This window comes from Capricornis sumatraensis, chromosome 23 (assembly GCF_032405125.1).
Source record: "Capricornis sumatraensis isolate serow.1 chromosome 23, serow.2, whole genome shotgun sequence".
Classification (NCBI taxonomy): Eukaryota; Metazoa; Chordata; class Mammalia; order Artiodactyla; family Bovidae; genus Capricornis; species Capricornis sumatraensis.
Genome location: NC_091091.1, coordinates 25,078,074 through 25,091,706, shown reverse-complemented (window position 1 = coordinate 25,091,706; position 13,633 = coordinate 25,078,074). Strand labels below are relative to the sequence as shown.

Sequence of the window (13,633 nt, the reverse complement as noted above, 5' to 3'; positions counted from 1 at the left end):
GTTAATCGGTGGAGCCTCTGTCAGCTTTGTTCCCTGAAAGACCCTGGGGGAAAAGAGATCCTGTCAATCCACAATGAATTTGCAGCATGAGTGAGATATAAATCACTAGGGTTTCAGAAATAATTGCCACCAAGGAAAAGTTTGTTCTTTGCCATATACCAATACAATACCTTGGGCTATACAGTCCTTGGAATTCTCCAGTCCAAAATACTGGAGTGGGTAGCCTTTCCCTTCTCCGGGGGATCTTCCCAACCCAGGGATCAAACCCAGGTCTCCTACATTGCAGGCAGATTCTTTACCAACTGAACCACAGGGGAAGCCCAAGAATACTGGACTGCGTAGACTATCCCTTCTCCAGCGGATCTTCCCGACACAGGAATCAAACCAGGGTCTCCTGCATTGCAGGTGGATTCTGTACCAAATGAGCAGAGGAAGTCCAGGGAGGGATATAGTTACCATCAAAAGACCCTCTTTCTGCTTCAGATATCTTCCTTTCCCCTGACCAGAAGGGAGAGATTTGGGCAACTGTCACAGTTAAGCAGACATCCCTTCATTGAGCTCAGAACCAAGCATGGTACATTCATGTAGATCAGCCTTTGTTGGGGAGAATCAGTGATTTTTCCTTACTGAAGATTACTGCCACCCTATGGAGAACTGACAAGTGGGTTGATCCAGCAGTACAGAGGCTAGACTGCCCTGCCTATGCCCAGGACTGTATTCTCCATGAACATTTTAGGTAGTGGTCCTCAGAGAACCTTGCTTTTAGCATCATGATGGCAGGATGCCCAAACACTAATACTTTCATTTGATGTTACCTGCCAGGGTAACTAAGATCTCTCCAAATATTGCTATATATTTTTAGCCTAGTCAACTATTGCCCTGGAACGGAGGGTAATTTCAACTGATTGTGTTGAAGAAACACAGATACACACACACACTAAGAGCTCCCATAAAGGTTTTCAGCTAAAAAAACACCCAAACCCTCACCATTTTGTTCCCAGTTCATACTGAGATACCAATATACTCAACCTGGTTAAGCCTCAGAAAATTCACTTTAAAAAATAAAAACCTGCTCAATGGAGAAACTGGATGAGGCAGGACCCCTGAGTTTTCCTCTGAGCTTTGTTATCAGCTTTGGGATCCTGGGGGCAAATTGCTATGTTTTCCTTTGCCCTTGCTTTCTAACCTGCAAAAGGATGACCTCAAGATCTTTTCCATTTCTAACATTCTGTTATTTTATTCAAAACAACCTCTAGAATGTAATTATGTTACCTACAGGGGCTCCCCCTCTCTGGTGTTTCTTGTGCCAATAGAGCAATACTGAGTTCGGTTCAACAGCAAAGGAAAATCTTATTTTTTGATCAGAGGGTGGAGAGGTGGGAGCTCTCCTTCTAGAGCGCATGCTTTTGTCACAGGGAGTGGCTGAGGCCGCTCTATAGAGTTCTCCTTGGGAGAGGGCAGAGTTGTCATGGGGCCAGTCCAGCCGTGCTGCTCCCCTCGAGATCCAAATTCTGGGTGCAGCATCTCTGCACAGCCACCCCTGCTGCCATCCTAAGTCTTGAACTGAGGTGTTACTGGTAGCACGTCTCCACACGGCCACAGAGTTGAGGTGCTGCAGTGGTCTCACACTAACTCTGGTCTGAAGTGCTGAGTACAAGACTGCTGCATATGTACCCTGTGAGCAGGTGAAATTAGACTGAAGCACAAATGAAGAGCTTCGACCTTATCACCTAGTTTTCATCTGACTCTTCTGGGGCACTCCAGTGGGCTTTGTCAGTGAAAACTATAGAGAAATGAATCCGATTCCTTAACTATCATGACCACAAATTTGTTCTCTTAGATATCATCTTCTGTAAATGACTGTTGGATAAGCAGGAATCTGTGATGCGTTTCTTTGGTGACAGGCCACGTGCTCCATGATACAGTTATTTTTTGAAGTCTTCCTCAGTTATACCAGCATCCCAGGATCTACTATTATCCAGCAGATGAACGCTGATTTTAAAAAATCACTAACATTCAATAAAGATGTCCAAAAGATGCTAGGAATATGTTTTAAATTTCCTATTTTATTTTTCATTATTATCAGGTATAATCATTTTCTAATCAATTAAGGATAAAAATGAAGCCATGGTTTAAAGTTCAAGCAACTTTCTCATATTTTTATCATTCCAATTTTAGGATAAAAGAGTGTGATATATAGATTCCTATGACTTCTTATGTGATTGATTAGCTGAAGAATGTTGAGTGTATAATTTGTAATACCACACGACACTTGCCACTCTTCTCGTTCTGCGGGTTTTTCAAATAAACTGTGGAACTCTTAAGTGTAGGAAAGCAGGCTTCATTTTCTGGTGCAGTGAACCTGGGGTTTATTTTATTTTTTATTGAAGTCAATTGGTTTACAGTATTGCGTTAATTTTTCAGGTGAACAGCATAGTGATTCAGTATTTTTGTGGAGTGTACTCAGTTCAGCTCCTTATAAGATTAGTGGGTATAACTCCCTGAGCTATACAGCGTACCCTTTTGCTGATGTGTTTTATATCTAGTAGTTGATGTCTGCTAATCCCATGCCCCTATTTCACCCTGCCCCCCTCTCTCTCCTTTGGTTTTCCATATCTGTGAGTCTATTTCTTTTTGCATCTGTCTTAAACAGGCAACAGTTCTGGCTTGCTCTCCATCCTCCCTGTCTGCGGCCGTGGGGACCGAGACTGGCCATGTCTACTTCCTCGACGTCCGAGATGTCGAATCCCCTCATGAGGTTCATAAGTCCTTTCTCTCCGAATCACCCGTGCAGCACCTCCTGTAAGTACTGCCTGTTTCTGGCAGCAAATTTGTCAGGCCTGTCTGTTGAGAATTCCACTGAAGTTTTAACTTTTTTTAGGTTTTACATGGGTTGTTTTGAAAATTAGTACATTGGCTCAGTTCTACATTCAAGAAATAGAGATGTATATAGTTCAATACACTTTCCCACTGTTATCCCCAAGTACCCAGTTCTCCTCCTTGGAGACAGCTTGTTACTAGTTTCTTGTGTCTTTTTACTGAACATATTTTATTCACAAACAAGCAGAAAAATAAGTACTTCCTTTTAATTGCATGAATGTGTATCAAGCACTTAGAGTGTACCAGGAACTTCTGTTGTATTAACCTCGTGAGATAGGTATCCTTATTGTCTTCCTTTTAAAGATAAGGCAGATGATACACAAATAATTTAAATAACAATCAATATCACACATGTTGTGAATGGCAAATGTTGAGATTTGAACCCAGGCAATTGGGCTCCAGAGTCCTTGCTTTTGCCCTTATAGGGTAGCAAACCATATATAATGTTCTGTACCACAATTTTTTTCACTTAATGGTATATCTTAGAGAAAGTCTTCTATCCACACATGAAGACCTTCATTCTTTTTTACAGCTACATAGTATTCCATCACATGAAATATATTCATAATTTTTAAGACAGTATATTGATAGACATTTAGATGATTTCAAAGTTTTTGAAACAGTACTTTTTAGAAGACAGCATAGAGACACTGAGTTTAAACTTATTATATTGTTATTATTATATCTTTGATTAATTTATCATAATACTAAATATTAACAAGAAATGACATTTTTACCCTGCTTCACAGCTTGATGTGCTGTTACACATTGTAGTTTACTGAATGTGACGCTTGTCAAACATTCAGAAAAGTATTATGCTTGTCCCTGTTTCACAAGTGAGATAATTTAGGTTCAGAAAGAAGCATCGGCCAAGATTAGTCAGCTAGCTCTGGAAGGAGCCGGGTTTCCACCATCTGTGCTGTTCCTACGAGCTCTGCTGCCTCTGTAGGGAAGGATCTCTCTCCGTTTACATTCCACTCCTCTGTATCATTTTTTTTTTTGGCACCTCTCCTTTCTCAGATGTTTGTCTCTTATCCTAATTTGCATTTCCCACTTTTTCTAATTTGATCAAAGTATAGAAACATTTTGCTACATTCTTCTTCTTTCTGCCAGGACTTTACTGAGGGGCATTGGAATGCTCCACTCATCTCTAATTTGAGAATTGCGTATGTACACCTGAAATATCAGAAAGCTTTACTGTCATATTTTGTTCACTTATGATGACATAGTTGACTGTTTTTAGTGAATCTTCTTGACCATATACTTATAAATTACTATTTAGAAACAATATTAGCCTAAAATGTAGTGATTACATTTATGTATAATCACTTACCTTTTATAAGATCTGATAATATTAAAAATCATAAACCATAAGAATAATTTGTTTGGGATGTATATCCATGATGTCTTTCAATAAACTTGTTTACCATCTTATTAGTGAAACAAGTAGAATATGATAATCAGATTTCTTTTTTTCTAGGTATGACCAGAGAGGAATGTATGTATTAGTTGGAACATCAGAAGGACACATCTTTGTTATCAATGCCAAACCCTCAAGTTTATTTGAGATTTTTGGATTCATAGGTACTTACACTGAATTTTTTTTTTTCCCCAATCTGGGCAGCATGTGGGATCTTAGTTCCTTGACCAGGGATCAAACCCAGGCCCCCTACCCTGGGAACACGGAGTCTTAACCACCGGATCGCCAGGAAAGTTGCCATAGGATGCTTATTAACTTAAGATACTGGTCAATTTATTCTAAAGAATTTAAAGTTGTGAAACTGGGGCCATGGTGAAGAAATTACTTGTAGCATGTTTTCTAAAACAGAAACATTTAAATAGCTATTCAAAGTTACTATGGAGAATTCCCGTATCATATTTAGAGGTTTTGGTACATCTACTTGGTATACAGTTGATATTAAATAACTCTTCTTGAATCAGTTGATGAATTAATGAAATGGCTAAATGTTTCTAATGTTACTGCGAACGGAAGTTGAGTTGGTTTATCCCTGAAATACTTTTTAAAAAACTATTTGTTTTTGTATTTGGCTGTGCTGCCAGAATCTTTAGCTGTGGCATGCAGGATCTGTAGCTGCAGCATGTGGAATCCAGCTCCCCAACCAGAGATTGAACCAGGCCCCCTGCGTTGGGAGTGTGGAGTCTTGGCCACTGAACCACCAGGGAAGTCCTGAAATAACTTTTTAAATAGCATTTGATCTCTATTTAATTAAGATATCTAAAGAAAGTTTTGTCACAGGCATCTTTACTCCGTGCTTTCACAACCGAGGGCTCAGGTTCAATCCCTGGTTGAGGAACTAAGATCCCACAAACCATGTGGTGTGGCCAAAAATAAATAAATGAATAAAATTTTTTAAAAAATGACATTCAGCTTTTTCAGTAATGTGTGTCCAAATGCCCATGTAAACCACAGAACTGACAAGCGCGATAGCACTTTGGTGATAAATAATAATAACCAACACTTTTCTGTCTGGCTTTATATACCAAATGTGAATGTAAATTTTCAAATCTATGTACTGATTTTTAAAAATTGAGTTTATTAAGTGTAAAATGTGGAACCTAGGCCCTGTGGAAGCATGAAAATGTCAAGGAAGAAATTTAGTGGAGGAGGAATAGCAGCATGCTGTGTAGGCTCAGGAAAAGAAGTAATTAATTCTCAGATGTGAAGAAAGGAGTGGAGGTGAAGAGCAGGCACAGAGAATACAGAGCAGGAGAATTTTCCAAGGATTTAAAGTAGTGGAGGATGGGGCTTGTCGACATTCTAGCTCAGGACAGAAGTTTGAGCAATGGTGCTTGGAATGGTAAGAAGTCTGGCATAACAAGTATATGAGTTTACCAGATTATGACCATGATGACAAGGTTTGAAACAAAGTGGAGGGTCTTGAACATCATCCCAAGGAGTCTGGACTTTGTTCTGTAGTTAATGACACATCATCAGACGTTTTCAAGATGGGACTAGTGTGATTTGATTTGGTTTTTAGAGGACAACTCTGGCATCAGTGTGAAGGCTGGAGAAGAAAGGCAAGAGAACAGAATAAAAAAATTCAGAAAAACATTATAGTAACTCACACAAGAAATGCTGTTAGTCATAACAAAAGCCAACATTTATTAAAGAAGTCCTTATCATGTAATATCCAGTATTCTAAGTACTTGGCGTGTGTGAATTCATTTAATTCTTATAGGCAACTTTTGTGAGGGAGAGACCACTGTTATGCCCAGTTTAAAGATAAGGCAGTTGAGGCACGATGAGGTGAAGTATTTGTCCAAAGCCACGCAGGTAGCCAGGACGCAAGCTCAGGAAGTCTGGCTTTAGAGCTTGTGCTCTTATCCACAGTGTACAAGACCACGCAGCAGTCATGGAAAGGGGAAGGAGTGGACAGCTACGAATGATGGGATTGGTAGAGCTTGATAATTGATTGTATGTGAAGGGAGGGGATCAGCAACGACTCTGAAGCTTCTAACCCAGATGGTGGAAGTGTGTGCTGTCATCAGCTGAAGTAAAAACTCAAGGGAAAAGAAAGTTATGGAGGCCGAGGGATAGGGTGAGCCGACAAGCTCTGTAGAGTTGAAGCCAATATGATCTTCATTTGGAGATATTTACCATTAATTCAGAAATGAAGATTCGTAGTTCAAAGTTTAACGATGGAATTCTGATCTTGAAATCACGGAAGCTCATGAGACGGTTTAAGACAGAGTTGAAGCAAACCCAACTGTGTAATGAGGTCAAACAGGTAACTTATATATGTAAATTAGATGGCATGGAGTGTGATAGGACTGATGGCTGACCTCAGAATGGGTACCAGTCCTGCCTAAATGTTCCATTTTTCAACATATCTTGTCATTCAGAGTATAGGATGGGAAAAGCTACTTACTCTGAAGTTGTAGGCAGAGAAGACAAGGCAGTGAAGAAAACTGAAAATGGGCGAGAGGACTGGGAGTCACCCGCACCAGGAAGAGCTTGAAGAAGGAAGGCTGTATGAATGGTGGACTGTGGCCGAAGTGTCAGTGGCACGAGGGTGAGGATGAGGCAGTCACTGTGTGAGGCCAGGGAGAGCTACTTCTTTGGGACAGAGAGACAGAGTTTCAGGTGGGAACAGCAGTCAGAAAAGGAAGTTGGTAACCAGCAATTTCTGCTCTCAGATGTTTGCAGTGGAAAAAAGAGAATTTGTAACTGGTGGGGAAATAGGGCTGAAGGAACATTCTAATCTGAAGATAGGGGAGTCTTGAGGCCTCAGTAGGAGAAGACGTAAAAGACCCAAGGAAATGAAAAGAGGTAATTAATAGCACATGGTGTAATAATATGTTGGAGGCGTAGGCTCAAAATCACAGATGGAAAGGGTTGCATTTTATTCCTAAAAATGTCAAGAAATGAAGAGGGAAGCTAAGAACAGAAAATGTGAGATTCAGGATGAGGAAGGTGAAGTCAAGTTTATGTCAGATGTTCTCTGTCTTCCTTGTTCAGTGAGAGGAAAGGATACCCTGTAGACACCTGAGGGGAGGGGCTGAGATGGGGCCCAGGACGGTGGACACACACAGAGCAGCTGTGTGGAGCGGCAGTAGTGGAGCTGGAGAGATTCCAAGGTGGGCTGCAGGCAAGGCCCCTTGCAGAAGTGGGATTCGCTGGCTTACTGTAGGACAAACTCATAACAGCAAGTGTATTCCTACCACACCTGCGATACCTTGACTGTGGCAAAAATGTTTATTCAGTACTGGGAATGGGCAAATGGCTGGAGTGGACATTCAAGAGGCCAGAGCTTGTGGGCGCTGCTGGGTAGGGTAGAGCCAGCAGACTCTGGAGGCCCCTCTGGCTGAGTCCCACCCAGCTGCATTGAATCTGCCCACTGAGATGTCTCATGGGGAGAATCCCCCATCTGTTTATCAAAAAATGTTTCTACCACTTATGTTCAAAGATCACTTAAATATCCGATAAGTAAATTTGGATCAAAAGATTTAGTTAAGACAGGTCTATAATGTGATATCTTACCTGGAAATATGAAAGCTTCTATAAGCATATCAATAATGACTTGTGTTGATTTCCATTTGCTTTCAGAGATGGGCAATGGCATTTTACAAATATCCACTGTGTCCCCTTTGGAAACAGACATAGTAGAAGTGATGGTGCTTTCCTCACTTCCAGAAACAAGAAGAGGCAGGCTGGAAATATTTTCTCTGCCTAAAATACTACCAGAAGGTAAAGAAAAGTGAGCAAGCAATTCTGTCCTGGGCACCCACTTGAATAGTTGCTATAGCTTTCTTTTCTTTTTATTTTTCTTTTCCAGTGATAGCATTTTTTTTTTATTCTAACGTGAAGAGGTAAAATGGCCAAAACCTTTTCTGTGTCTTACAAAGTAAAGCTGATGTGACTGCTAAATAATGTGAAATGTGGACTTTCCTCTCAGTTCAGTTCAGTCACTCAGTCATGTCCGACTTTTTGTGATCCCATGGACTGTAGCATGCCAGGTTTCCCTGTCCATCACCAACTCCCAGAGATTGCTCAAACTCATGTTCATTGAGTCGGTGATACTATCCAACTATCTCATCCTCTGTTGTCCCCTTCTCCTCCTGCCTTCAATCTTTCCCACCATTGGGGTCTTTTCCAAGGAGTCAGTTCTTAGCATCAGGTGGCCAAAGTATTGGAGTTTCAGCTTCAGCATCAGTCCTTCCAATGAACACTTAAGATTGATTTCCTTTAGGACAGACTGATTGGATCTCCTTGCAGTCCAAGGGACTCTCAGGAGTCTTCTCCAACACCGAAGTTCAAAAGCATCAGTTCTTCGGAGCTCAGCTTTCTTTATAGTCCAACTCTCACATTCATACAAGACTACTGGAAAAACCATAGCTTTGACTAGATGGACCTTGGCAAAGTAATGTCTCTGCTTTTTAATATGCTGTCTAGGTTGGTCATAGCTTTTCTTCCAAGGAGTCTCCATCTGCAGTGATTTCAGAGCCCCCCAAAATAAAGTCTGTCACTGTTTCCACTGTTTCCCCATCTATTTCCCATAAAGTAATGGGACCGGATGCCATGATCTTAGTCTTCTGCATGTTGAGTTTTAAGCCAACTTTTTCACTCTCCTCTTACACTTTCATTAAGAGGCTCTTTAGTTCTTCCCCTTCTGCCATAAGTGTGGTATCATCTGCATTTATGAGGTTATTGATATTTCTCCTGGCAATCTTGATTCCAGCTTGTGCTTCATCCAGTCCAGCATTTCTCATGATGTACTCTGTATATAAGTTAAATAAGCAAGGTGACAATGTACAGCCTTGACATATTCCTTTCCCAATTTGGAACCAGTCTGTTGTTCCATGTCCAGTTCTAACTGTTGCTTCTTGACCTGCATTCAAATTTCTCAGGAGGCAGGTAAGGTGGTCTGGTATTCCCATCTCTTGAAGAATTTTCCACAGTTTGTGGTGATTGATACCGTCAAAGGCTTTGGCATAGTCAGTAAGGCAAAAGTAGATGTTTTTCTGGAACTCTCTTGCTTTTTTGATGAGCCAGTGGATGTTGACAATTTGTTCTCTGGTTCCTCTGCCTTTTCTAAATCCAGCTTGAACATCTGGAAATTCACAGTTCACGTACTGTTGAGGCCTGGCTTGGAGAATTTTGAGCATTACTTTACTAGTGTGTGAGATGAGTATAATTGTGTGGTAGTTTGAACATTCTTTAGCATTGCCTTTCTTTGGGATTGGAATGAAAACTGACCTTTTCCAGTCCTGTGGCCACTGCTGAGTTTTCCAAATTTGCTGGCATGTTGAGTGCAGCACTTTCACAGCATCGTCTTTCAGGATTTGAAATAGCTCAACTGGAATTCCATCACCTCCACTAGCTTTGTTCATAGTGATGCTTCCTAAGGCCCACTTGACTTCACATTCCAGGATGTCTGGCTCTAGGTGAGTGATCACACCATCGTGATTATCTGGGCCATGAAGATCTTTTTTGTATAGTTCTGTGTATTCTTGCCACCTCTTCTTAATATCTTCTCTTCTGTTAGGTCCATACCATTTCTGTCCTTTACTATGCCCATCTTTGCATGATTGTTCCCCTGGTATCTCTAATTTTCTTGAAAAGATCTCTAGTCTTTCCTATTCTGTTGTTTTCCTCTGTTTCTTTGCATTGCTCACTGAGGAAGGCTTTCTTATCTCTCTTTGCTATTTTTTGGAACTCTGAGTTCAAATGGGTATATCTTTCCTTTTCTCCTTTGCCTTTCACTTCTCCTCTTTTCACAACTAATTGTAAGGCCTCCTGAGACAACCATTTTGCCTTTTTGCATTTCTTTTTCTTGGGGATGGTCTTGATCACTGCCTCCGATACAATGTTACAAACCTCCATTCATAATTCTTCAGGCACTCTGTCTATCAGATCTAATCCCTTGAATCTATTTGTCACTTGATCCTGTCATTCATACAAATCTTATTATCAGAGGAAAAAAAGGATCAACTGTCACTTTTGTGAGTTGATTTGTCAGTTTGTGATGTCTCTTTTTGTTGTTGTTGTGTCCAACTCTTGTGACCCCATGGACTGAGTCCACCAGGCTCCTCTGTCCATGCGATTTCCCAGACAAAAATACTAGAGTGGCTTGCTATTTCCTTCTCCACTCTTTTTTGTAGCTTTAAATATACAGAGTCAAATTCATATATGTTATTATGTAGTTACTTTCATTGATAAAATCATAAAGAAAGCTTTCTGGATAAAAAGGTCTGATAAAATAGGCACTTTCTTTTAAATAACAAGTATATCTGGGTAGCTATTTTGCAAATATTTAATTATAGAGTATAAGAAAGTAAAAAACCTCAAGGTACTTTTATGTCTTAATTAAGACTGTTTAGATCATCATGAGTTTCATCATGTCTCTACTTAACTGATAAAATTAACAAAAGTCTTATAAAATATAATTTACTTACTGTTAGTCATTTAATGCTCAAGTATTCCTAATGGAGCCAAGTTGTTTTCCAATCATTTTTACCCCATAATAGTCTATACATTAACTGAGCATTTAATTTTTTATTTGGCTTTTCATAGTTGTCATAACAGTTAAAAAAATTAAATCAATTAATGGTACAAATTATCTATCTTCTTCCCCAAATATTACAGTTTCTGCAAGCTTTGCTGATGAACGAGGGAGGCTGAGAGATGAATTCATTCATAAGTTTGTGTATGAGACAGAGCACACTCTGTCCTCTGCGGTCTTGAACTTGCATAGTAACCGAGTATATGGCTTCTGTAACCAAGTGCCATACATCTGCAGCTATCTTCTTCCTGAAAAAGTATGCCGAAACTTAAGCATTCTGTCATTTTTCTCAGCACTCAAGATTGGTACATTGTATTCATTAGACATGATCCACGCTTTAACAATCTAGTCCAGTTAAAAAATGTCTTTATTATAGTAAAATAACTTCTTTGAATTAAATATATTAGCATGATTTGTTAATTCATCATAAAATATTTTTGAGCAACCTAATACTTGTCAGATAAACATGCAGATGACACAATATTAGTTTAGTGACTTTCAAGACTATTTTTTTAAAATCTATCACTAGAAAGTCTATTCTACAGGGCTCAGGATCTACAGCGTTGATTTTCAGTGGAACTTTATACTTGAGTCTTAAAGAAAGTTGCAAACAAAATGCCTCTATGCTTCTAGTATCCTTTCATCATACTCTTCAGACTTCTTCCATATTGCATCATTTCCTGCTATACACACTGACCAGATTATATCACCCTTCTTTTTCTAAATCCTGCAATCAAAAGCCTTCTCTCTCAGAGTAGCCAATATCAGCAAGGTCTGAAACAAAGACATTCAAAGAAGGAAGGAATGGTTTGTAGTAAGGAGGATTTAAGAAAAGCTTCCTGGTAGAAGTCATAGTTGAACCGGACTTTGAAGAATAGTTCAGATTTAGACATGAGAAATATTGCGTATAATCTTGGCAGGGAGGTGGGGTTCCTGAAGTAGGGAGGGAAGCCAGATAGGTGGGCATGGGATGGGGAAGAGCATTCCAGGTAAAAGTCACAACACATGCAGAAGTTTGAAGGTGGGAATACGTGAGAAATGTGTGTGTGTGGCGGGGAGGGGGGAGCGGTGATGGCGGTGGTGGAAATTGACTCATTTATGTTGACTTGAGGATAGGAGTATTTGGAAAGGATTAGTAAAAAATCAAGATAGTCAATTGTAGGCTAGGATTTTTAATGGTAGCTGATATACAGAGGGGACTTTTCTTAGTTGGCTGAAACGAACATTTATTTGCAATCAAAGATTTTAAAATGTGGTGCAAATACAGATGTCCACTTTATCATATATCAGTTTATTTCCAATGACAATGTTTATGGATTTGCATCTGACTATATATGCATAACTGCAAGGTGCCACTCCCCTGATCTTTTCTATAATATGGTCATTTTCTTTGATCGGCAGGAACATAGTGGTGTTCACATTCTTAAGCCATACCAAAAAATACAAAGCAAACTATATGGACCTGGAATGCTCTCTCTGTCTCCACATGGATTGTGGCTCATAACAATAGCTAAATGTGGAATTCTGTATATCCGAGATATTCATACTTTGGTAAACTCCTTTTTTTTCCTCCATTCATGGGATTTGCATCTTGATCTCATATAAGGAACAAAAGCTCTTAGGAAAGGAATTGGAACTGTTAAGTAAATTGAGTCATAACTTATTTACCACTGATGGTGTTATTGACTTCAATGTTAGCTGTATTTATGTGCCAAGGTTTGAGTCTCTAAGGGAGGAAACGCAGGCCACTAGACTGAGATCTGCAAAGAAGGAACCTGGGGCAGTAGGTGAGCTCCAGTCCATCTCCATCACCACTTACTGTGTGGCGAGAAAATTCACTGAACTGCTCCTCTGCGATATTAGGAAGGCCTTGCTTATTCTCACCCTGTGAGATTCTGGTGAGAGCCAAGGAGAGGGTATATGCAAAACTTCTTTGGAAACAGTGCATTGCTGTGCAAATCTGCTAGCTCCCCGGCCTAGAGAGCCTCTCTGGCCTGCTTGCTGCCACCCTCCCCCACCCCCAGGCTGCGTCTTCCTGTGACGCTGTAAGAATACACAGGGTGTGGCCCTACCCCACCCCTGCAGACTTCAGGACCACCCGTCCTACCACCACTTCTGATTTCCATTGTTCTCAGATCTCTGTTTAAATGAAAATAGTTTCTTCTCCCCAAGTGAAAGATCCTTTTCTAGGTTTTGAGCTCAAGTTGTACTGGTTATCAGTACAATTTAATTCTTTCATATTATATAGGGAAAGACCTTAAATGTCTTACGAATCATTTTTAAATGAACAGTTTGAAAACTGGTACATTTTCTCTTACTCAAATGATTTGTAAATGTATGCTACAACTGATAGTGGCACAATGGCAAGATGTCAGAGTTTTTCTGGATGATTCTGTGCAACGTGCCTCGTATGGGAGGTTATTCATGGCAGTACTGCTTGTAAAAGCAACCTAATATCCATTAACAGAGGACTGGATAAATAAATAATCATGCAGAAACAGTGCATAAATAAAGTATGGAATATTATGCTGTAATACAGCATAAGGAAATCTTTGTGCAACAATATGGAAAGAACCCCAAGACATATTATTATAATAAGTAAGAAAGGAAAGTGTGTAATACACATGTTATACTTCATATTAAAAATTGTTTGTATAAAAATTTATTTATATACATTAAAATCCTCTGAAAGGATATTTAAGGTATAATTATATTGATTGCCTTTGGGA

General features: G+C 39.8%; 1 protein-coding gene across 1 annotated transcript in view; it reads left to right on the top strand.

Moving 5' to 3' along the window:
• The window catches only part of CFAP43 (cilia and flagella associated protein 43), a 100,373-nt gene that overhangs the window by 44,115 nt on the left and 42,625 nt on the right, over positions 1-13,633 (top strand). The window contains exons 11-15 of the mRNA XM_068961695.1: positions 2,654-2,802; positions 4,361-4,464; positions 7,949-8,089; positions 10,988-11,160; positions 12,306-12,455. Of these exons, the coding sequence (XP_068817796.1) occupies positions 2,654-2,802; positions 4,361-4,464; positions 7,949-8,089; positions 10,988-11,160; positions 12,306-12,455 (717 nt within the window). The remainder of the gene's footprint in view (positions 1-2,653; positions 2,803-4,360; positions 4,465-7,948; positions 8,090-10,987; positions 11,161-12,305; positions 12,456-13,633) is intronic.